The 25,712-nt window shown below is 37.3% G+C and overlaps 1 protein-coding gene across 1 annotated transcript; it reads left to right on the top strand.

Moving 5' to 3' along the window:
- The first annotated feature begins 4,699 nt into the window (after positions 1-4,699).
- Positions 4,700-6,601, top strand: LOC134383618 (eukaryotic initiation factor 4A-II-like). The gene is given in 2 exon segments (XM_063104858.1): positions 4,700-5,392; positions 5,394-6,601. Coding segments are annotated over 2 exon segments (1,224 nt in total). The 5' UTR covers positions 4,700-4,717; the 3' UTR covers positions 5,943-6,601.
- Positions 6,602-25,712: the final 19,111 nt, after the last annotated feature.

Here is a 25,712-nt window from a genome sequence, read left to right as displayed (position 1 = left end):
TAAGTAGAAAAGCCAGGATTCAGCTCCAAGGGCTGTGTGCTGAACTGCTGTTCTTCATTGCTTCACCAGTTAGCAGCTACCCAAGGTAGCAAACTTTTTTTTTTTTTTTTTTTTTTTTGCCTTTTTGTGACCGGTAAGGGGATCGCAACCCTTGGCTTGGTGTCGCCCACACCGCGCTCAGCCAGTGAGCATACCGGCCATTCCTATATAGGATCCGAACCCGTGGCGGGAGCACCGCTGTGCTCCCAGCACCGCACTCTCCCGAGTGCGCCACAGGGCCGGCCCACAAACTTTTTTAACCTTGACTCCTCCTTCTTCCTTCCTGTCACCCCATGTCCTCTCTACATGTAATCAGTTACTAGGTCCTGTTAATTCCAGCTCGCCTCTATGACTTCTCTCAACCACACCCCCTCAATCTGTGTAATTCTCTGGCGCACCCTCCCTTAGCATGCCCACACCTCAGGTCATTCCTTCATCCTGTGTTACCTGGGCTGCTATTACATAAAGAGCAATCTTTCTAAAACACAGATTGTTTCACTTCATTTCCCTACTGAAAAGTTTTTCCTGTAGGACCAGATCCCTTAGCAATCTCTGTGCCTGCCCCTGGAGCTCCAGCCACACAGAATTATCCTGGATCCACAAACCCACCAAATTATTTTCCCCTCTCCCCTCAAGTCTTTGCTCATGTTGTGTCCTCTGTCTGGAATGCCTTTCTCTCCCTTCTGCCTCTGGCTCTTTCATATTTCAAGGATCAGACCAAATATACCCTCTTTTTGTAGCCTTCCAAAACCTCCCATCCAAAGCTAAATATATAACTCTCTATTTACACTCCTACAGCATTTAGTACATAAGTTCACAGTAAAAGCACTTATTACATTCTATGGTAATTATATAGCTGTGATATTTTCTTAACTGTCTCTTGAGCTGATCACTGAGTTGTTTTGGGTCAGGAAACTTTCTTTCTCTTTTTTGTGTCCCCAGTACCTAATGAATCTCAGACCCTAAAAAAAAGTTTATTGGATTTAGTTAATTAATTAATATGAACATGAAGATTATACTTACTAGTAGCAAATGCCACTAAATCTACTTCGGAAGCTAGATGTCACATTTGTAATAGGATATTTTATCCTCTCTATATGTCACCTTTTATTTCATACATTTGTAAATTTTCATTAATAAAATATTGTCCATAAATTGTACCTTATAAATGCCCCCAAAATGGGACTACAGTTTCCATTTAAGCAGGTAAACAAAATAAATATTATTTTATAGCATATCTTTTTTGTGTGTCTTACTTTTTTTTTTTTTTTTGTCAGAAAAAGAAGAAATAGAGGAAGTTGCTGAAACAGCATAGGAGATAGTCAACATGATAAAAGTCCTGTGTAGTCTGACACCCCAGTCCCTGAGTAGACAGACAAAGAGACGAAGGGATTGAGGGCATAAGACAGGGAGTGGGGAAAAGGAAGTCTGATGTGAGAGAGATGATTGCGACCCTGGCAGGAGACTGAAAAGCTAGAGATAGGGAGACCAATACTAGAAACAGCAGGAAACCAGAGTGCTGCAGAGGTGTACCGTTAGAGGTGGAGAGGAGAGTTCTGCCTTGATCAACCTAGAGAGAGGGAAATTGGGCACTTAAATCACATGTGCTCATGGCCATCTCCCTCCAGGGCAGGAGCATTGTCTTATTCATCTTTTCACTTACAGTGCCCCACTACAGTAGCCAATGCCTAGTAGAACTTAATAAATATTTGTTGAATTGAATTAAGATTGGAGCCCAGAGATCAAGAGAGGACAAAGGTCCTGGAAACCACTTTCAGAGTCTGAATCTAGGAAATTGGAGAATAAGGATGTTCTTTGTCACCCCTAGTGCCACTTGGAATAAAGGGATAAAAGGACTACACTCTTAAATGTGGAGAATGAGGTTGTGGTTCCTGCAGAACCATAGATGCAGGGTCTCCAGATGTTTTGTAAAACTTGAAGGAACTCGCTAAGAGGTGGTATATGAGATAGCAAATGGCAGCTTCTAGGTCTGAGACAAAAACCACTTCCTTTACTTTCAGATTATCAAAGTCCCAGATCTATGTTGTAAACCATTCTGTAGACGTGCTTGGCCTCCCATCTCTCCCAGCTACATTTCTTCATGCTCTTCTTGTGGGGATGAAATTGAACTGCTACCCCCATGTACAAATTCTGTAAGCAAACACAGAAACTACTTAAGAAGAGAGAAAGAATTCAGTGGTGTTTCTCCAGGGCTCTCTGAGGTTTGGCACATTCTATTTCATTAAATCTAATCAGTAGCCCTAGGGCTCTCTCTCTGAAATATTTTACCTCCCCCTCCTTACCCTCACTACCTCCAGCTTCACCTAGTTAATGCCCACTTGTTCCTCTGGGTTCAGCTCAAATGTCCCTTCGTCGGGGAAGTCTTCCCTGTTCCTCCAGACCATGTCCTATGCCCATATTTTGCTCTCATTGTACTACATCTGTTTCCTTCATAGCAGCTTTTAGATTTTGTCTTTAAATATTTCTTGCCATGATTATTTGATTAATGTCTCTCTTTTACCACTGGACTGTGAACTCCATCAGCACATGGACCTTGTCAGTTTTGCTCACCATTTGTATCCACAGTGCCTGACCCTGTGCAGACTACAGAGGAAGTCCTCAGTGGATAATATTTTGATTAATTACTGAAGATGCAACAGTTTGTGACAGACTTTGCATTACCCAGGATGTAACAATCCTTTGGCACATGTCTCAATGACAAAGCCAGATATCATTCTATTTACTCCTAAGTTTATTCCCTTAATAGATTCTGAAAAACCCTTGGTTGGTAATGCAGTTGGAAAATATCAATTTTATCTCCTATGCAGAAAGATAATTAAGAGTTAGAAAACACAGCAGAGTTAACATAGTAGGCCTAAGACTGCTATCCTTTGAAACTCTGGTGTATAGGAATATGGACTTTGGAAGGGTTCCTACCTTTCCCTGATAAGAATGGTTCACACTGTACCTAGACTGTATGCAAAACAATTTGGTTTGTGCTGAACATCCACTTTCCTTCTTGAATTCTGGAATTTTGGTATGTTCTAGGCAGAGGGTGCCTATATTAATGACTGTGGATGAAAACCCTGGACTCCTAGGCTGAGGCAATATTCCTTTGTAGATTACATTTCAAGTGTGGTGTCACAACATGTTGTTAGAGGAATTAAGCGCATCCTGTGGGACTCCACTAAGAGAGGACTCTTGGAAACCCAATCAAGAAGAGCCACTTTCAAAGTGGTAGGAAAAGGTTTCACAGCATTTTTACTTGCTCTTGCCCCACCCCATCTTCACGCCAGCAGCAAACTTGGTTTGAGGCAGGAGCTCAGTTTCCAGGTCCCTCTCTTGAACCAGAGGGAGCAGAGCAGAACTTATTTGCAAAGTTCTAACCCATCTGGGGACTGTGTGAAGGACTGATCTTTATCTCACTTGACTCAGATCTCAGATGGGAAAATGACCTGCTGTGAAAGCTTCGAGACCCATAGAAGCCCAGGGCAAGAGATTATGGGTGGAGACATACAACAGACCAAGTAAATTTCCCCACAGGGAGAAACTGGGAGGAGACTCTGAAAATTCAAGACATTCAAAAGCAGCTGTCTATATGGAGGAACTGATAAAGCCACACTCAAGCTCAGACAAGATGCATGCTCAGAAAAGACATGAGAAGACCTTAACTTTCACCTCCAGCTGATTCCTAGGGTCAGATGAAGCCCAGCTAATTGGTGAAGGACAGCCCCAGTACAAAGCCAGTTTGGAAAGACTGGAAGTGGTGACTACTTGTTCAAAAAAAATTTTTTTAATTTTGAAAATTTTTCCAATTTTCAAAAAAATCATAAAGCATACAAAGAAATGGAAAACACGGCCCATTCAGAGGAACAAAATAAATTGACAGAAACTATCTTTGATGAAGTTACCAGACAAGATTTTAAATCTACTTTCTTAAATATGCTCAAAGGAAGACACAAAAAACTAAAAGACATCAGGAAATAGAAAACCTGATCAATGCTACATACAAATTGAACTGTTAGACGTATACAGAACACTTCACCCAACAACAGCCAATACACATTTTCTCAAGTGAACATGTTAGGCCAAATACAAGTCTTAATAAATTCTAAAAGACTGAAATTACATAAGGTATATTTTATGATCACAATGTAATAAAACTAATAATCAATAATAGAAGAAAAACTAGAAAACTCACAAATATGTGGAAATTAAACAACATGGTCTAAAACAACCAATGGGTCAAAGGAGAAATCACATGGGAAAATTAAAATATACCTTAAAACAAATGAAATGAAAACAAAACATACCAAAACTTATGGGATGCAGCAAAAACAGTGCTCAGAGAGAAATTTATAGCTGTAAACACTCACATTAAAGAAGGAAGGTATCAAATCAATTACCTAAATTTACATCTTAAGAAACTAGAAAAAGAAGAGCAAACTAAACCCAAAGTTATCAGAAGGAAGAAAGTAATAAAGATTAGAGCAGAGCCAAATAAAACAGAGACTAGAAAGACAATAAAGAAAATCAACAAAATCAAAAGTTGGTTCTTGAAAAGATAAACAAAATTTAAAGTATTTAGCTAGATTGGCTAATAAAAAAAAAAGAGAAGACTCATTATTGAAATAAAAAATGAAGCTTTTCAGTCGGGAGCTGAGTGGCTTTTCGGATCATGTCTGGTGGCTCTGCGGATTATAACAGAGAACATGGCGGGCCAGAGGGAATGGACCTCGATGGTGTCATTGAGAGCAACTGGAATGAGATTGTTGATAACTTTGATGATATGAATTTAAAGGAGTCTCTTCTTCGGGGCATTTATGCTTATGGTTTTGAGAAGCCTTCCGCTATTCAGCAGAGAGCTATTATTCCTTGTATTAAAGGGTATGATGTGATTGCTCAAGCTCAGTCAGGTACTGGCAAGACAGCCACATTTGCTATTTCCATCCTGCAACAGTTGGAGATTGAGTTCAAGGAGACCCAGGCACTAGTATTGGCCCCCACCAGAGAACTGGCTCAACAGATCCAAAAGGTAATTTTGGCACTTGGAGATTATATGGGAGCCACATGTCATGCCTGCATTGGTGGAACAAATGTTCGAAATGAAATGCAAAAACTGCAGGCAGAAGCACCACATATTGTTGTTGGTACACCAGGGAGAGTGTTTGATATGTTAAACAGAAGATATCTTTCTCCAAAATGGATCAAAATGGTTGTTTTGGATGAAGCAGATGAAATGTTGAGCCGAGGATTTAAAGATCAAATCTATGAGATTTTCCAAAAATTAAATACCAGTATTCAGGTTGTGTTGCTTTCTGCCACAATGCCAACTGATGTCCTGGAAGTGACCAAAAAAATTCATGAGAGATCCAATTCGAATTCTAGTGAAGAAAGAAGAATTGACCCTTGAAGGAATTAAGCAGTTTTATATTAATGTTGAAAGAGAGGAATGGAAATTGGATACACTTTGTGACTTGTATGAGACACTGACCATTACGCAGGCTGTTATTTTTCCCAATACAAGGCGCAAAGTGGACTGGCTCACTGAGAAAATGCATGCCAGGGACTTCACAGTTTCTGCTCTGCACGGTGACATGGACCAGAAGGAGAGAGATGTTATTATGAGAGAATTTCGATCAGGGTCAAGCCGTGTTCTGATCACTACTGACTTGTTGGCTCGTGGAATTGATATACAACAAGTGTCTTTGGTTATAAATTATGATCTTCCTACCAATCGTGAAAACTATATTCACAGAATTGGCAGAGGGGGTCAATTTGGGAGGAAAGGTGTGGCTATAAACTTTGTTACTGAAGAAGACAAGAGGATTCTTCGTGACATTGAGACTTTCTACAATACTACAGTGGAGGAAATGCCCATGAATGTGGCTGACCTTATTTAATTCCTGGGATGAGATAGTTTTGAATGCAGTGCTCACTGTTGCTGAATAGGCGATCACAACGTGCATTGTGCTTCTTTCTTTGGGAATATTTGCATCTTGTCTCAATGCTCATAACGGATCAGCAATACAGATTTTGATAGCAAAGCGACATTAGTCGTAAGCTCTTGTGAGGAAAGTCATTGGCTTTATCCTCTTTAGAGTTAGACTGTTGGGGTGGGTATAAAGATGGGGTCTGTAAAATCTTTCTTTCTTAGAAATTTATTTCCTAGTTCTGTAGAAATGGTTGTATTAGATGTTCTCTATCATTTAATAATATACTTGTGGACTAAAAGATATAAGTGCTGTATAAAATCAGCCAATTATGTTAAACTAGCATATCTGCCTTTATTGTGTTTGTCATTAGCCTGAATAGAAAGGCCTTTAAAATTGATTTTTTTTCCTTTTTTTTTTTTTTTTGAAAGCATTTGAATGCCTTGTTTGGTATTGTATTTATTCAATAAAGTATTTAATTAGTGCTAAGTGTGAACTGGACCCTGTTGCTAAGCCCCAGCAAGCAATCATATCCTAGGTAGGGTTAAACCCCCAGTAAATTGCCATATTGCACATGTCTTAATGAAGTTTGAATGTTAAATAAATTGTATATTGACTTTAAAAAAAAAAAAGAAATAAAAAATGAAAATGGAGACATTACGACTGATTTTACAGAAATTAAAAAAAATTATAAGAGACTACTATGAACAGTTGTGCACCAACAAATTCGATAACATAGATGAAATGGACAGATTCCTAGAAACACACAACCTATAAAGATTTAATTATGAAGAGATAGAAAATCTGATTAGACCTATAACTAATAATAATGTTCAATTAATAACCAAAAACTTCCCAACAAAGAAAAGATCTGGACTAGATGGCTTCACTGGTCACCAAACATTTAAAAAAGAATTAACACTAATGCTTCTCAAACTCTTCCAAAAATTGAAGAGGAGTGTATTAGTCCACTCAGTCTTCCATAACAAAATACTATAGACTGAGTAGCTTAAACAACTGATTTTTTTTTTCCTGCTGGCCAATGCAGGGAAACAACTAAAATTTATTACTTGTATTTCTGGCAGTTGAGTGCCAGCTGATTCAGTTCCTGGTGAGGGGCATCTTCCTGGCTTGTAGATGGCTGCCTTCTTGATATGCCCTCACATGGTGGAATGCAAGTGAGAGCTCTGGTCTCTCTTTCTCTTCTATAAGAACACTAATCCCATCATGGGGGCTCACCCTCACGACCGGATGAATTAGGTAAACCTAATTACATCCCAAAGGCCCCACCTCCAAATACCATCACATTGGGGGCTAGGATTTCAACAAATGAAGTTTCAGAAGACATAAATATTAGTCCATAACAAGGAGGGACCACTTTCTAACTCATTCTATGAGACCAGCATTACCGTGATACCAAAGCCAGACAAAGACACTAAAAAATAAAATAAAACTACAGATCAATATTCCTTATGAGTGTTTATGTAAAAATGCTCAACAAAATAAGTAGCAAACTAAATTCAGCAGAATGTTAAAAGGATTATATAACATGACCTAGTGGAATTTATTCCTGAATGCAAGGATGGTTCAACATACAAAAATCATTCAATGTAATATACAACATTAACAGAAGAAAGAAAACAAAAGCACGATCATTGTAATTGATGAAGAAAAAGCCTTGACAAAATTCAACACCCTTTTATGGTAGAAACATCCAACAAACTAGGAATAGAAGGAAACTTACTCAACATAATAAAGGCCATATATGAAAATCCTACAGCTAATCTCATATTCAATGGTGAAAGACTGAAAGCTTTTCTTCTAAGATCAGGAACAAGACAAGGATGCTCATGTTTATCACTTCTATTCAATGAATTATTAGAAGCTCTAGCCAGATCAATTAGAAAATAACAATAAAAGACATATCAATTGGAAAGAAAGAAGCAAAATGATCTCTGTTCACAGCTGACATGATCTTTTATGCAGAAAATCATAAAGATTGCACACACACACATTCACACACAAAACTGTTAGAGAAAAATAAAAACTCAGCAAAGTTGCAGGATATTAAATCAATACAGAAAATCAGTTGTATTTTTATGAATTAATAACAAAAAATCCAAAAAGGGAATTAAGAAAAACAATTCCATTTACAATAACATTAAAAAGAAAAAAATACTTACGAATAAACTTAACCAAAGAGGCAAAAGCCATTGCTGAAATACATTATAGAAGACATAAATAAATGGAAAGGTATCTCATGTTCATGGACTAGAACACTTAATATTGTTAAGAAGACAATACTACCTAAAGTGATCTACAGTTTTAATGCAATCTCTATCAAAATCCCAAAAATGTTTTTGCAGAAATAGAAAAACCCACACAAAAATCCATATTGAATCTGAAGGGACACCAAGTAGCCAAAACAATTTCAAAAAGGATGAACAAAGTTGGAGTACTCACACTTTCTGATTTCAAAACTTACTTCAGTAAACAAAACAGTGTAGTACTGGCATTAAAAAAAAGAAAGAAAAAAAGACATATAGACAAATGGAATAGAATAGAGAGCTCAGAAATAAACCCTTGAATATGTGGTCAAATAATTTTTGGCATGGATGCTAAGAGCATTCAATGGGAAAAGTACAGCTTTTTCAATAAATGGTGCTGGGGAAACTGGATATCCACATGCAGAATAATGAAGTTGGACCTCTACCACATACCATATACAGAAGTTAAGTGAAAATGGACCTAAATATAAGCATTAAAAGTATAAAACTCTTCGGGCCGACCCTGTGGTGCACTCGGGAGAGTGCAGCACTGGGAGCGTGGCGACGCTCCCGCCGCGGGTTCGGATCCTATATAGGAATGGCCGGTGCACTCACTGGCTGAGTACTGGTCACAAAAAAGACAAAAAAAAAAAAAAAAAGTATAAAACTCTTAGAAGAAACACAGGAGAAAATCTTAATGACATTGGATTTGGCAATGATTTCTTAAATATGACACTAACAGCACAGGCAACAAAAGAAAAATTGGACTTCATCAAAATTAGAAATTTAGTACATCAAAAGACTGCTTTCAAATGGCTAGAAGAGAGGAGCTCAAATGCTTTCATGACAAAGACATCATAAATTTTTGTAACTTCCAGTCAAGATGGCAGAATAGGCAGTACCCAGCATCACTCTCTCCCACAATCAACCAATTTACCACGATTAAAAGGCAACAACTGCCAACCTGGGGCCACTAGAGCTCAGGGGAAGAGGAAGAGAGACCTACAGAGTTCATGAAGGAGGGAGAAGCTGTAATGAGAGAGAGAAAGGACCACTTGGACTGTTTCAGATCCCAGCCACTTCAAGGCTGGCCCTGGAGCAGGGGGCCACAGACAACTGAAAAAAGGAGCTACTCAGAGGCCAGTGAGTCATTGCAAGAGACCAGCACATGGCTTATCCTATGGGAAGTGTTTAGACTGCAGGCGGTGGGGGAGACGGGCCCACCAGGGGAACACTGGCACACAGCATCAACAGCTGATTTGCCCCCAGTCAGCACAGGATCACTCAGTGGAGACTGGTCAGGAATATAGAACTGCAGGGGGTGCAGTTTGCTGAAAACACTCAGGCCCAGACCAGAGTTTCCACACAACCTGGGGTGCCGGACCTCATAAGACCCAGAAGTGCTTACAAAGTCAACCATTAAAACCTGAGCTGCACAAAAAGCCTTCCCCAGAGAATCAGCAGCAAAGCAGCAATTTAGCTCAACCACAGGGCTCAAGTGCTGATCCCCACAGGAAGTTCCTCTATTTTAGAAGTAAGCAAAGGAAAACAAATTAGTTCCAGTGCAGAGTTTAAATGGTGGGGATAGCTAATAATCCAACACAGAACAGAAAGAAAAAACAAAAACTCCACAGATCAGAGACAAAATTTTGATATTAACCAATAAAGGTCTAACACCACCAAAGAACACCCGTAAAACCTAGAAGGACTGGAAGCCAAACAGGCTCCCAAGCCAGGGTGTGGGGAGTGCCAAAGGCCTCATCCATGCCCCCACCACAGATGCATCCAGCCCAGCAATGACTGAGCCCCCACCAGAAGCCCCCTAGGCTCTACAACTGGGGTGGGATCTCAACCATGACCCCTGACATCCACATCCAGTCCAGCAACAACCACCAAGCTGCTGCCAGAAGCACTGCAGGCTCCCAAGCCAGGGTGGAGGGGCCAAGGGCCTCAGTCAAGATCCCCAAATGTCCCTGGGCTCCTGAGCTGGGGTAGGGGGGCCCAAATGCCTCAGCCCTGCCCCCTGGCATGCACATTCAGCCTAGCCATGACCAAGCCACTGCCAGAAGCCCCCTGGGCTCCTCACCTGGAATGAAGGGGGTTCCACCAGCCTCAACCACACCCCACTCTCTCCTTTCTTGTTCTCCCACCCTATCCCCCTCACTCTTCCTCTCTCCCCTTCTACCCCAAGTACTCTACAACATCTTAGAATGTAAAAAAATAATAATAATAATGATAATAAATAAATAAATTTTTGTGATGATGAATATGATAATTACCCTGATTTGATCATCACACATTGTGTACATGTATTGAAATATAACTCTGTACCCCATAAGTATGAACAATTAATACATCTCAATTAAAAATTTTTTTTAAAAGACATTGTCAAAAGAGTGAAAAAACAACACACAGAATGGGAGAGAAAATTTATAAATCATGTATTTAATAAGGGATTAGTATCCAGAATATATAAAGAACTCCTACAATGAAACAAAAAAACACAAACAATCCAATTTAAAAGTGGGCAAAGGACTTAAACAGACATTTATTGAAAGAAGATATACAAATAGCCAAAAAGCACATGAAAAGATGCTCCACATTATTAGTCATTAAGGAAATACAAATCAAAACCACAATAAGATTATCACTTCACACCCATTAGGATGACCATTATCAAAAAATAGAAAATAACAAATGTTGGCAAAGATATGAAAAAACTGGAACCCTTCTTCCAATTCCAGGTGAGAATGTAAAATGGTGCAGACACTATGGAAAACAGTTTGGCAGTCCTCAAAAAGGTAACCATAGAATTACCATATGATCCAGTTATTTCCTTCCTAGATGAACCTGAAGAAATGGAAAGCAGGGATTCAAACAAATACCTGTACACCAATGTTCATAGCAGCATTATTCACAATAGCCAAAAGATAGAAGCAACCCGTGTCCATCGACAGATGAATGGGCAAACAAATGTGGTAAATACATACAATAAAATATTATTCAGTCATAAAAAAAATGAAGTTCTGCCACATGGTACAACATGGATAAGCCTTAAACACATCATAGTAGGTGAAATAAGCCAGACACAAAAGGACAAATATTTTATAATTCCATTTATGGAAGGTACCTATAATAGGTGAATTCATAGAAACTAGTTTAGAGATTACCAGTGGTGGAGAGAGGGGGAATGAGGAATCCTTGCTTAATGGTTACAGAGTTTCTGTTTAGGGTAATGAAAAGTTTTGGAAATAGATAATACCGATGGTCGCACAACATTGTGAATGTATTAATGCCACTGAATTGTACACTTAAAGATGGCTAAAACAGTAAATTTTAGGTTACATAGCCACACTATATAATTTAGGCTATTTTACCACAATAAAATAATACTGAAAAAATGAAAAAAGTACATAGATAGAAAGTGAAAATTCCAATTCACATTACATATTGAAAAATTTTGCACTTGGCTCAGAAAAAAGTAAACAAAATAATACTAAATGAAAAGTTAGAATTTTTAATGCGGAGGAAGAAGTTCTCACCACGCCTTTGAGAGGAAGAGGAAGTCTGTTAAGTAAGCACTTTCAGCTCATGACAGGGTGACAACAGCATTGACTGCCTTGAGGTCCCCAGCAACAGTCTCCACTGCTGACAGCATGTTCTGGCTGTTCCAATCTCTCCTGCTTGTCTTCTGCCTTAGCCCAGGTAAATGTTGTTGCAAACCCATGTAGTCACCGAGTGACTCCCTGGCGTTGTGCAACTTGCTGAATCTAAATCACTTATATACAGCTCTCTGTCTGGCTCTTTGCCAAGCGATCGGGTGGGGCTCATGGTAGTGCCTGATAAACTGCTACCTCCTCTCAAGTGTGTCTGCATGTGAGGGAATTATTTGCTGGGGCAATGGGAAATGCACTTTTGTAAGACAAGACTGTTTAAGGTTTATGACCAGCAGCTTATTGTGGTATAAGGAGTACAAAGATTAGGAAATTAGTTCTCATATCAATTTAGCTACTATCTTACTGTGTAACTTCAGGTAGGCTACTTATCCTTCCTGAGCTTCACTATCGTCATCTAAAATATTGAAAACCTATGATTTGGTTTAGCCAAAATTTCTGGTCCCAACCATTAAACACTAGAAATAGTCTTGTCACCTTTTGCTAACTGTGAAAAAGAGGTCCCCAGCTCACAATTCCTTTGATGCAAATCAGGGGCTACCTAGTCCGTAAATGCTTATATGACCGAGAGAAAGGACATAATTGATCCAGGATGCTTCTTGTTCCCTGATGCCCATTACATGGAGAACATGAAGTTTCATTTCATGTTTGGGAAACCACAAGAGGTCTATAGGGACTGAAGTGTAGCACTCAGGGAGAGGAGGGGCAGGAGACCAGGCAGGAAATCTGGCCATAGCTGATAAAAACAGCTACCATTCGTTGAGTGCTTGTTCTATTTTAGGTACTGGGCCAGGTGCTGTACACACATTATGTTCATAAATCTCATGACAATTCTATGAATTTAAAATTAATATTATCCCCACTTTAAAATGAGGAACTGAGGCTAAGATGATTTAAATAACCTGCCCAAATTTCATTAGGCAGAGTGTGGCAAACCCTTGCAACAGTTCTGAGAAACGACGACAGTTGAGCAAGCATGGCAGCAGCACAAGAGAAAGAAGGGATGGATGTAAGAGATGCCACACGTGTAGGATTAACTAGATTAACTGGCAGTGGTAACGGGGGAAAGGAGAATTCATTAAGTCATTCAATAATATTCATCAAGCACCTACTGAATGCCTGGCACTGTCCTTGTTTCTAGGGATACATTATGAACGAAGAAGGCAAATTCCTGCTCTCGTGGAGTTGACATTTTAGCAGTACGGACAAACTATAAACAAAGTAAATAAATAAAATAGTATATTTGGGTAGTGATGAAAGATAAGGAGGAAATAAGTCAAGCAGGGAAAGGGGATATGAATTATGGTGGGGAAGGCAGTCAAATTTCAGATAGAATAGGCTATCCAAGGAAGGTGACAAAGCTAGGAGACAGGGAGCAGCCACCAGGAGGGAGGCGAGTTCAGTTTTGAAACTATCAGTTTTGAAACTACCAGTTTTAAAACATCAGCATGATGTCCATGATTTCCTGAAAGCAGCTGGAAACTTAGGACTAGAGGTAGGAGCTGGAGACTTGACATTCAACAACATAGAGATGATACGTGGCGATATCAAGAAAAGTAGAACGAGGACAGAACCTTGGGAAAGATTTATAAGATGCAAAAAGGAGGAAAATTCTTTCATTCGTTCAAGAGCCACTTCTTGACCTGGGAACAGAGACTTGAGTCATTGCCTCATTTTTACCTCCTGCAAAATTGAACCTGCCTCTAGAATTAAATATTCTAAATGTTCTCATGTTAAAATTCCTCTTCTTTTCCCCATTTCCATGGATACTTATTATAATGACCCTATAAAATACATACTGTTTCAATCCCCACTTCACAGATGAGGAAAGGAGGCACAGAACACTTAAGTGATTTGCTTAATGTCTCACGTTTATAGGGGGAGGGTGTAAAAGGAGAAACACACTTGTATGTGTTTGCAGGAGGCAGATGCAGGTGTTCTGAGGCCCAGGAGGAGAGCAGTGGCTGCCAGGATGGAAATCAGGGAGTCTGGCTCCAGGCTGTGCGCTACTTAGCTTATACACAGTTACATATTCATACAAATATATATGTAATTATAAAATGTGTTCTAGGAAGAAGATAAGCAGGGCATCATGGACTGGGTGATGAGGAAAGGACTTTCTGGAAAAGTAGCATCTTATCTGATATTTAAAGGATGTGAGAAGTTAAACGGGGGTGAGAAGACAAGTGAAGGAGCATTTGAGACAGAGGGATTTGGAGTGATTGAGGAAGGGAAAGATCCCTATGGCAAGAGTGTGAGACGAATAAAATCATTCTTGAAAACAAGCATAAAGGAAAATGGCTCATGCCAGCCTACATTCTTTCAAATGAGTTAGACACCACCATGACTACCTTTAGAAAATATAGCTGAAACATAAACAATGTTGAGAAATAATCCCATTTTCTTTAACGCAAGCTCTGGGTGTCAAAATTAACAGAACAAAATAGCTATCACCATTCTAGTAGGTATAAAGTGGTATCTCATGGTTTTTATTTGAATCTCCCAAATTATGAATGATTTTGAGCATCTTTTCCTGCACTTATTGGCCATTTGTATATTTTGGGAGGAAATGTCTATTCAAGTCCTTTGCCTATTTTTAACTGGATTATTTGCATTTTGCTGTTGAGTTGTAAGAATTCTTTATATGTTCTTGATACTAGACCCTTATCAGATACATAATTTGCAAACATTTTCTCCCATTCTGTAGGTTGTCTTCATTTTCTTAATAGTGCTCTTTGGTGCCCAAAAGTTTTTAATTTTGATGAAGTATAATTTACCTAATATTTCTTTGTTGCTTGTGCTTTGGTGTCACATGTAAGAATCCATTGCCAAATTCAAGATCAGGTTTTCTTCTAAGGGTTTTATAGTTTTAGCTCTTATGTTTAAGTGATTGACTCATTTTGAGTTAATTTTTGCATATGATGAGAGGCAAGGGTCCAAATCCATTCTCTTGCATGTGGATATCCAGCTGATCCAGCACCATTTGTTGAAGAAACTATTCTTTCTCTATTGAATGGTTTTGGCACTCTTGTCAAAAATCACTTGGTCATAGATGTATGGGTTTATTTATGGACTCTCAATTCAGTTTCATATAGACATCTATACAACAATCTAGCCTTATGTTAGTACCACACTGTTTTGATTACTTTAACTGTGTAAGTTTTGAAATTGGGAAGTGTGAGTCCTCCAATTTTGTTTGTCTTTTACAATATTGTTTGGCTGTTTGGGACCTTTTGCAATTCCATATGAATTTGAGGATCAGATTTTCTATTTATGAAAAAAAAACCATTGAAATTTTAATATGAATTTCATTGAATCTGTAGATTACTTTGGGTAGTATTGCTGTCTTAATTTTAAGTCCTGAAATCCATGAACATGGGATATCTTTCCATTTATTTTGGTTTTCTTTAATTTTTTTTCAGGAATGTTTTTTAATTTTCAGTGTATACATCTTGAACTCCTTGTTTAAATTATTCCTAGGTATTTTATTCTGTCAGATGCTATTATAAATGAGTTCTTTCTAAATTTCTTTTTAGATTGCTCATTGCTAGTGTATAGGAACACAACTGATTTTTGTATGCTAATCTTGTATCCTGCAATATTGCCAAATTCATTTATTAGTTCTAATCGTTTTTTTGTGAATTTTTTAGAATTTTCTATCTATAAGGTCATGTCATCTGTCAGCAGGAATAGTCATAATTCTTCTTTTCCAATGAGATGTCTTTTATTTTTGTTCTTGCCTGACTTCTCTGGCTAGAACTTCCAGTACAATGTTTTATGTTCTTGTTTTTGTTTTTTTAATTTTTTGTATTTATTGAAATGTAATTGATTGTGTGTATCTGTGTGGTACAGCATTGAATATCAATACCTGTGTGCAATATGTGATGCTGAAATGAGGATAATTAGTATATTCAACATTACACAATGTAATCATTTTTTTGTGGCCCTTTACTAATTTCTAGCTAACCCCCACCTCCTCCCCCTCTGGTTAAATTCTGAATAAAAGTGGTGAAAATGAGTATTGTTGTCTTTTCCTCATCTTGGTTGGAAGGCTTTCAGTCTTTCATCCTGAATAGAATGTTGGCTGTAGGTTTTCATAAATGCCTTTTATCAGGTTGATGAAATTCCCTTCTAATCTTAGATTCTCATGTGTTTTTTATAAAAGGATGTTGAATTTTCGAATGTTTTTTCTGCATTAATTGAGATAGTAATGTGCCTTTTATCCTTTATTTTATCAATATCATGTATTGCATTGATTGATCTTCATATATTGAGCCACTCTTGCATTTCTGAGATTAATTCTACTTGGTCATAGTGTATAATCTTCTTAATATGCTATTGCATTCAGTTTTTTAGTATTTTGTTGGGAATTTTTGCCTCAGTGTTTATGAGATATTGGGCTGTATTTTTCTTTTTTTCTGATGTCTTTGGCTTTGGTATTAGGGTAATGCTGGCATGATAGAATGAGTTAAAAACTGTTTTTCTCCTCTTTTATTTCTGGGAAGAGTTTGTGAATGACTAGTATTGATTGTTCTTTAAATAATTAGTAGAATTCACCAGTGAAGTCATCTGGCTTTTTTTTTTTTTTGTCAGGAGGTTTTTAATTTTTGATTCAATCTCTTTTCTTGTTACAGATTCTGTTTGGTTTTCTATTTCTTTTTGAGTTGGTCTTGGCAGTTTATGTGTTTCTAGGAGTTTGTCTGTTTTATCTAGGTTATCCAGTTTGTTGACATATAGTCATTCATAGTGTTCTCATATATTTTTAAAAATTTCTGTAAAGTTTGTAGTAATGTCTCCACTTTTGTTTCTAATTTTGTAATTTGAGTCTTCTCTCTTTTTTCCTTAGGCAATCTTAGTTTGTCAATTTTGTTAATCTTTTCGTGAACCAACTTTTGGTTTTATTGATTTTCTCTATTGTTTTTCTATTCTCTGTTTTATTTATAAAACTGCTCTCATCTTTATTATTTCCTTCTTTCTGGAAGCTTTGGGCCTAGTTTGCTCTTCTTTTCCTAGTTCCTTAAGGTGTAAAGTTAGGTTATTGAAATAAGATCTTCTTTCTTTTTCAATGTATGCATTTATAGCTTTAAATTTCCCTTGGGGCACTGCTTTTGCTGCATCCTGTAAGTTTTGGTACGATGTGGTTTTGCTTTCATTTGCCTAAAGGTATATTCTAATTCCCCTTGTGATTTCTTCTTTGATCTATTGGTTGTTTTAGACTATGTTGATTAATTTCCACATATTGGTAAATCTTTCAATTTTCCCTTTGTTCTTGATTTTTAGTTTTATTTCACTGTGGTCAGAGAAGACTCTTTACATGACTTGAAACTTTTAAAATTTATTGAAACTTGATTTATGGCCTTACATATGGTCTATCCTGGAAAATAATCCAGGTGCATTTGAAAAAAAAAAAAAGTGTTTTCTGCTGGGTTTGGATGCAGTGTTCTGTGTATATCTGTTAGCTTCAGTTGGTTTATAATGTTGTCCAAGTCCTCTATTTCCTTATTAATTTTCTGTCTCCTTGTTTGGACCATTATTGCAGATGAGGTATTGGATCTCCAGCTATTACAGAACTGTCAATTTTTCCCTTGAACTTTGTTTTCTTCCTATATTTTGAAGCTGTTGTTTGATACATATGTATTTATAATTCTTATATCTTCTTGATGGGTTGACCCTTTTATCAATGTAAAATGTCCTTTTTTGTCTCTTGTAACAGTTGTTGACTTAAAATTTGTTTATTGATATTAGTATAGCTACCCCAACTGTCTTTGGTTTACTATATGCATGAAATATACTTTTCCATCTTTTTATTTCCAACTTATTTGTGCCTTTGAATCTAAAGTGATTCTCTGTAGATAACAAAAAGTTGAATCATGATTTTTAAATTAATTCTGCCTATCTCTGCATTTTAATTGGAGTGTTTGATTCATTTACATTTAAAGTAATTACTAATATTAAAGTACTTACTTCTTTATGCTATCTGTTTTTTAGTTGTCTTACATTTCCCCCCTCAATCCCTCCATTATTCTCTTATGTGTAAATGATATGTTTTAGTTTTGATTCCTTTCTCATTTCCTTTCCATATATTCTTAATTTTTATTATTTTTAGTTGTTACCCTGGGGATTACAATTAATGTCTTCAACTATAACCATCATTTTGAATTCACACCACCTTAGCTTCAATGATATAAAAACACTGTGCTTCTATATAACTCTATTCTGCCCCCTTTATGTTGTTGTCACAAATTATATCTTTATACATGTGTGCCCATTAACATGTGTCTGAGTATGAAGGTAAAATAGCCTCTGAATGGGGAAGGAACTTTGAGACCAAAATATGAAGCAGGCAACTCCATAAATTATTATCATCAAGAGTTTATTGATGGGAAACTTACATATAAGAAAGATCAAGTGGATATCAATCCAGTGTTTGTACAGCTGTTTCTTTTGTAGAGCCTAGAGGGGGAGTTGAGACTTATAACTTACTTAGAGATAAAGGTGGAACTCTGCCAAAGAGAGAAAAGCTGATGAAATGGAAGATTCCCAGGGGCCTTGCTACTATCTGTTGTTTATCTTAGAGGTTGCTTGAGTCCCTCCCTTTATCTTATACAAGCTTAGCATTCCATTTCTTGCTCTGCCTTTGATTGCTAAGTAACCTGTGTAGGAAAAGATTGTAAATATTCAAACAATAAGGTCTGACCAGTATCCCTGAAACACATAGTTATGATTATTGTTTTATTCATTTGTCCTGTAAATAATATGGAAAAATCAGAGGAGTTGCAAAGCAAAAACACAAGAATACTGACTTTTGTAGTAATCTTTGTAATTACTTTTACCTTTGTTCTTTATTTCTGGATAGGGCTTTGAGTTACTATCCACTGTGTTTCATTTCAGCTTGAAAGTTTCCCTTTAGCATTTCTTGTAGTATGGGTCTACTAACAATAAACACCATCTGTGTTTGTTTATCTGGGAATGTCTTAATTTCTCCTTCATTTTTGAAGGATAGTTTTCTCCACTATAGAATTCTTGGTTGACAGTTTTTGTTTTTGTTTTTTTCTTTTATCACCTTAAATATGTCATTACATTGCCTTCTGCAGTTCATGGTTTCCTCTGAGAAATTGGCTGTTATTTTTATCAAGGATCACTTTTATGCAACAAATCATCTTCTCTTGTTGCACTTGAGATTACCTCTTTGTTTTTGTCTTTCAATGGTTTGATTTTAATGTGTCTTCTTGTGCATCTCTTTGTGATTATCTTTCTTGGAATTCATCGACTTTCTTAAATGTATAAATTCATGTCTTTGATCAAATTTAGGAAGTTTTTGGCCATTATCTCTTCAGATATTATTTCTGCCCCTTTTTCTCTTTCCTTTCAATCAATCAATTTTCTTATGTTAGTACATTTGATGGTGTCCCACAGGTCTCTTAGGCTTTGTACATTTTTCTTCACTCCTTTTTCTTTCTGCTCCTCAGACTGGCTAATTTTAATTGACCTAGGTTCAAATTAGATAATTCTTTCTTCTGCATACTTAAATCTGCTGTTGAAATCCTTTAGTAAATTTTTTATTTCAGATATTACATTTTTCAGTTCCAGAATTTCTCTTTGGTTCTTTGCTATAATTTCTATCTCTTTTTTGATATTCTCATTTTGTTCATATAGCCTCATCCTGATTTCCTTTAGTCCTTTGTCCATGGTTTTCTTTAGCTCTTTTGAGCATATTGAAGATAGCTTATTTAATGTTTTTTGTGTAGTAAATCCAGTATCTGTGTTTCTCCAGGAACACTTTCTGTTAATTTCTCCTGCTAATGGGTCATAATTTCTTGTTTCTTCACATGCTTTATAATTTGTGATAACTCTGTAAAATCAAATTCTTTTCCCTCCTCAGTGTTTGTTTGTGTTGCTTGCTCTGGGTTGCAGTGTTTGCTTGCTTAGTGACTTTTCTAAACTATTTTTGTAAGTTATTTGTATTCTTTGTCACATGTGATACTTTTTCTTTTAGTTTATGGTCAACCAGCATTTTGACAGATATTTCATTGAACACCTGGAGAAAAAAAAACCTTTCTCTGTCTGCACATTGGCTCTGTGTTGGGGCACTCATTCAATATTTAAGCTATTTACCACTTTGCCTTAGCCTTGACTTTCTTCTTGCTCTGAACATAAATATCAATTATAGGTAAAATCTGAGAATCTTCTCAGAACTTTTGTAAGCATGCGTCCTGCCCTGGGCATGCATGTGGCTTTCTAAATTCGCTCATATAAGCAGGCACTTTTCAATGCCCTAATTCTCCAAAGAATCTCTTTCCCTAACTTTCTTCTCCCAGGCTTTCAGCATGTCTGTTGTTTGCCTCCACTGTAATGTTTTGCATCAGGGGGCAGTTGCTGATCATTTTTCTTTCAATATTTATAAAGAATGCCATCTGCATAGCCACTTTTCCACCTGAGAGGGCTGAGTTAAGTGAAACAAAGGCAAGTGTCTTCCATCAGTCCTTCAGGGAGCACCCAGATAGGCCAAAACAAACACAGTTCTTTCAGAACAAGGTCTGCTTTGTGCCCCCTGGATTCAGGAGCCATGGTCTCACACTGTGAATGTGGGCTGCTATCTTCATGACTGCCACCAAGCCAGGGAGGGGAGATAGGGGCTAGGACAAGTAAATATTCTGCAAAGCTCTCCTACCATTTTTAATTGTATATATTTAAGGTGTACAACATGACATTTTGATATACAGTGAAATGGCTACTATAGTTAAGAAAATTAACATATCCATTATCATGCATGGTTACCCTTTTTTTTTTTGCTTTTCTGTGGTATGAGCACCTAAAGCTTACTCTCTTAGCAAATTTCCAGTATGCAATATAATATTATAATCATAGTCCTCATGTTGTAAATTAGAGCTCTACACTTATTCATCCTACACGTCTGCAGTTTTGTCCCTTTAACCTACATACCCCCATTTTCTCCCCACACTCCTTCCCCGGCCATGGTAACCTCTGTTTTATTCTCTGTTTGTATGTATATGACTTTTTAAAAACTTCTACCATTTTTAAGTTTCCTCATTTCTTCCCCCCCCCCCTCAGGACAGTTTAAATCTTCAGATTGGCTATTTATGCTTTATTATTTACAGAGTATCTGAAGCACCTTTGCTCTAGGATTTTGATCACAGCTTAATTTTTTAATTTTATTTTGTCGATATACATTGTGGCTGATTATTGTTGCCCATCACCAAAACCTCCCTCCCTCCGCCCTCCTCCCTTCCCCGCCACCAATGTCCCCTCTGTTTGCTTGTCGTATCAACTTCAAGTAATTGTGGTTGTTATATCTTCTTCCCCCCGCCCCGGTTTTGTGTGTGTGTGTGTGTGTGTGTGTGTGTGTGTGTGAATTTATATATTAATTTTTAGCTCCCACCAATAAGTGAGAACATGTGGTATTTCTCTTTCTGCGCCTGACTCGTTTCACATAATATAATTCTCTCAAGGTCCATCCATGTTGTTGCAAATGGCAGTATTTCATTTGTTTTTATAGCTGAGTAGTATTCCATTGTGTAGATGTACCACATTTTCCTTATCCACTCATCTGATGATGGACATTTGGGCTGGTTCCAACTCTTGGCTATTGTAAAGAGTGCTGCGATGAACATTGGGGAACAGGTATACCTTCGACTTGATGATTTCCATTCCTCTGGGTATATTCCCAGCAGTGGGATAGCTGGGTCGTATGGTAGATCTATCTGTAATTGTTTGAGGAACCTCCATACCATTTTCCATAGAGGCTGCACCATTTTGCAGTCCCACCAACAATGTATAAGAGTTCCTTTTTCTCCGCAACCTCGCCAGCATTTATCGTTCAGAATCTTTTGGATTTTAGCCATCCTAACTGGGGTGAGATGGTATCTCAGTGTGGTTTTGATTTGCATTTCCCGGATGCTGAGTGATGTTGAGCATTTTTTCATATGTCTGTTGGCCATTTGTATATCTTCCTTAGAGAAATGCCTACTTAGCTCTTTTCCCAATTTTTAATTGGGTTGCTTGTTTTTTTCTTGTAAAGTTGTTTGAGTTCATTATATATTCTGGATATTAATCCTTTGTCGGATGTATATTTTGCAAATATTTTCTCCCACTCTATTGGTTGTCTTTTAACTCCGTTAATTGTTTCTTTTGCTGTGCAGAAGCTTTTTAGTTTTATATAGTCCCATTTGTTTATTTTTCCTTTGGTTGCCCGTGCTTTTGGGGTCATATTCATGAAATCTGTGTCCAGTCCTATTTCCTGAAGTGTTTCTCCTACGTTTTCTTTAAGAAGTTTTATTGTTTCAGGGTGTATATTTAAATCTTTAATCCATTTTGAGTTGATTTTAGTATATGGTGAGAGATATGGGTCTAGTTTCATTCCCCTGCATATGGATATCCAGTTATCCCAGCACCATTTGCTGAAGAGGCAGTCCCTTCCCCAGTGAATAGGCTTGGTGCCTTTGTCAATGATCAGATGGCAGTAAGTGTGGGGGTTGATTTCTGGATTCCCTATTCTATTCCATTGATCAGTGTGTCTGTTTTTATGCCGGTACCATACTGTTTTGGTTATTATAGCTTTGTAGTATAGCTTAAAGTCAGGTAGTGTAATGCCTCCAGCTTTATTTTTTTTTCTCAGCATTGCTTTGGCTATGCATGGTCTTTTATTGTTCCATATAAATGTCTGGATAGTTCTTTCCATTTCTGAGAAAAATGTAATTGGAATTTTGATGGGGATTGCATTGAATTTGTATATCACTTTGGGTAGTATGGACATTTTCACTATGTTGATTCTTCCAATCCAAGAGCATGGGATATCTTTCCATCTTCTTGTATCCTCTCTAATTTCTCTCAGCAGTGGTTTGTAGTTCTCATTACAGAGATTTTTCACCTCCTTGGTTAACTCAATTCCTAAGTATTTTATTTTTCCGGTGGCTATTGTAAATGGGCAGGCTTTCTTGATTTCTCCTTCTGCATGTTCACTATTGGAGAAAAGAAATGCTACTGATTTTTGTGTGTTGATTTTGTATCCTGCTACTGTGCTGAAATCATTTATCAATTCCAGCAGTTTTTTTGTAGAGGTTTTAGGCTGTTTGATATATAGGATCATGTCATCTGCAGACAGGGACAGTTTGACTTCATCTTTTCCAATCTGGATGCCCTTTATTTCCTTCTCTTCTCTGATTGCTCTGGCTAGTACTTCCAACACTATGTTGAATAGGAGTGGTGAGAGTGGGCATCCTTGTCTAGTGCCTGTTCTTAAAGGAAAAGCTTTCAGCTTTTCCCCATTCAGGATGATATTGGCAGTGGGTTTGGCATATATGGCTTTAATTATGTTGAGATACTTTCCCTCTATACCTAACTTATAGAGGGTCTTTGTCATGAATGAGTGCTGAACTTTATCAAATGCTTTTTCAGCATCTATAGAGATGATCATATGGTCCTTGTGCTTGACTTTATTAATATGGTGTATCACATTTATTGATTTGCGTATGTTGAACCAACCTTGCATCCCTTGGATGAATCCCACTTGATCGTGATGAATAATTTTACGTATGTGTCGCTGTATTCTGTTTGCTAGTATTTTAGTGAGGATTTTTGCATCTATATTCATCAAGGATATCGGCCTGTAGTTTTCTTTTTTGGTTATATCTTTACCTGGTTTTGGTATCAGGATGATGTTTGCTTCACAGAATGAGTTTGGGAGATTTGCATCTGTTTCAATCTTTTGGAATAGTTTGTAAAGAATCGGTGTCAATTCCTGTTTGAATGTTTGGTAAAATTCTGCTGTGAATCCATCTGGTCCTGGGCTTTTCTTTGTTGGGAGCCTTCTGATAACAGCTTCAATCTCCTTCATTATTTTTGGTCTGTTCAAATTTTCTACATCTTCATGGGTCAGTTTTGGGAGCTTGTGTGTGTCCAGAAATTTATCCATTTCCTCCAGATTTTCAAATTTGTTGGCGTATAGTTGTTTATAGTAGTCTCGAATGATTCCTTGTATTTCAGATGAATCAGTTGTAATATCGCCTTTTTCATTTCTAATTTTTGTTATTTGAGTCTTCTCTCTTCTTTTTTTTGTTAGCCATGCTAATGGTTTGTCAATTTTATTTATCTTTTCAAAAAACCAACTTTTTGATTCATTGATCTTTTGTATTGTTTTTTGGGTTTTGCAGTATCCCACAGGTTTTGGTATGATGTATCATTGTTTTCATTAGTTTCAATAAATTTTTTGATTTCCTGCTTGATTTCTTCTTGGACCCATATGTCATTAAGTAGAATGCTGTTTAATTTCCATGTGTTTGTATAGTTTCCAGAGTTTCATTTGTTATTAATTTCTAGTTTTAATCCATTGTGGTCTGAGAAAATACATGGGATAATTCCAATTTTTTTGAATTTATTGAGACTTGATTTGTGACCTAATATGTGATCTATCCTGGAGAATGATCCATGTGCTGATGAGAAGAATGAATATTCTGAGGTTGTTGGGTGGAATGTTCTGTAGATATCTGCCAATTCCAATTGGTCTAGAGTCTAGTTTAGATCTTGTGTTTCTCTACTGATTCTTTGCCTAGATGATCTGTCTAATATTGACAGTGGGGTGTTCAGGTCCCCTGCTATTACGGTATTAGTGTCTATTTCCTCTTTAGGTCTAATAGAGTTTGTTTTATAAATCTGGCTGCTCCAACATTGGGTGCATACATATTTTTGATTGTTATGTCTTCTTGATGGATCGGTCCTTTTATCATTAAGTAGTGTCCCTCATTGTCTCTTTTTATGGTTTTTAGTTTAAAGTCTATTTTGTCAGATATAAGAATAGCTACTCCAGCTCGTTTTCTTTTCTGTTTGCATGGTAAATCTTTTTCCATCCTTTCACTCTTAGTCTGTGTGAATCTTTATGGGTGAGGTGGGTCTCTTGTAGGCAGCATATAGTTGGTCCTCCTTTTTGATCCAGTCAGCCAATCTGTGTCTTTTGATTGGGGAATTTAAGCCTTTCACATTAAGAATTGTTATTGAAAGGTGTTGATTTATTCCTAGCATTTTTTTGGTTGTTTGTTTGTCTTAGGTGTCTTTTGTTCCTTGCTTTCTGATTTACTGTTTGGTTTCTGTGTTTGTTGGTTCCTTAGGTTGTAGATAGTGTTTTTGTTTGCTTGTTTTCTCTTCATGAATGCCATTTTTATTATACTAGTGGGTATTGATTTTTCTTGGGTTTTTATGGCAGTGGTAGTTATTTCTCAGGAACCAAACCCAGTACTCCCTTGAGGATTTCTTGTAAGGGTGGTCGTGTGGTAGTGAACTCCCGCAGTTTTTGTTTGTCTGAGAAATATACTATTTGCCCTTCATTTCAGAAGGATAGCCTTGCAGGGTAGAGTATTCTTGGCTGGCAATCTTTGTCTTTTAGTATTCTGAAAATATCATCCCATTCCTTTCTAGCTTTTAGGGTTTGTGATGAAAAGTCTGATGTTAGCCTGATTGGGGCTCCCTTATAGGTGATTTGACACTTCTCTCTTGCAGCTTTTAAGATTCTCTCTTTGTCTCTGAGTTTTGCCAATTTGACTATGACATGTCTTGGAGAAGGCCTTTTTGGGTTGAATACGTTTGGAGATCGTTGAGCTTCCTGGATCTGAAGATCGGTGACTTTTCCTATACCTGGGAAGTTTTCTGCCACTATTTTGTTGAATATGTTTTCAATGCAATCTCCATTTTCCTCCCCTTCTGGAATACCCATGACTCGGATATTTGAGCGCTTAAGGTTGTCTGATATCTCTCTCAGATTTTCTTCAATATCCTTGATTCTTTTTTCT

This window comes from Cynocephalus volans, chromosome 8 (assembly GCF_027409185.1).
Source record: "Cynocephalus volans isolate mCynVol1 chromosome 8, mCynVol1.pri, whole genome shotgun sequence".
NCBI lineage: Eukaryota > Metazoa > Chordata > Mammalia > Dermoptera > Cynocephalidae > Cynocephalus > Cynocephalus volans.
The sequence above is the reverse complement of the archived record's forward strand: the minus strand, read 5'-3'. Positions and strand labels throughout refer to the sequence as shown.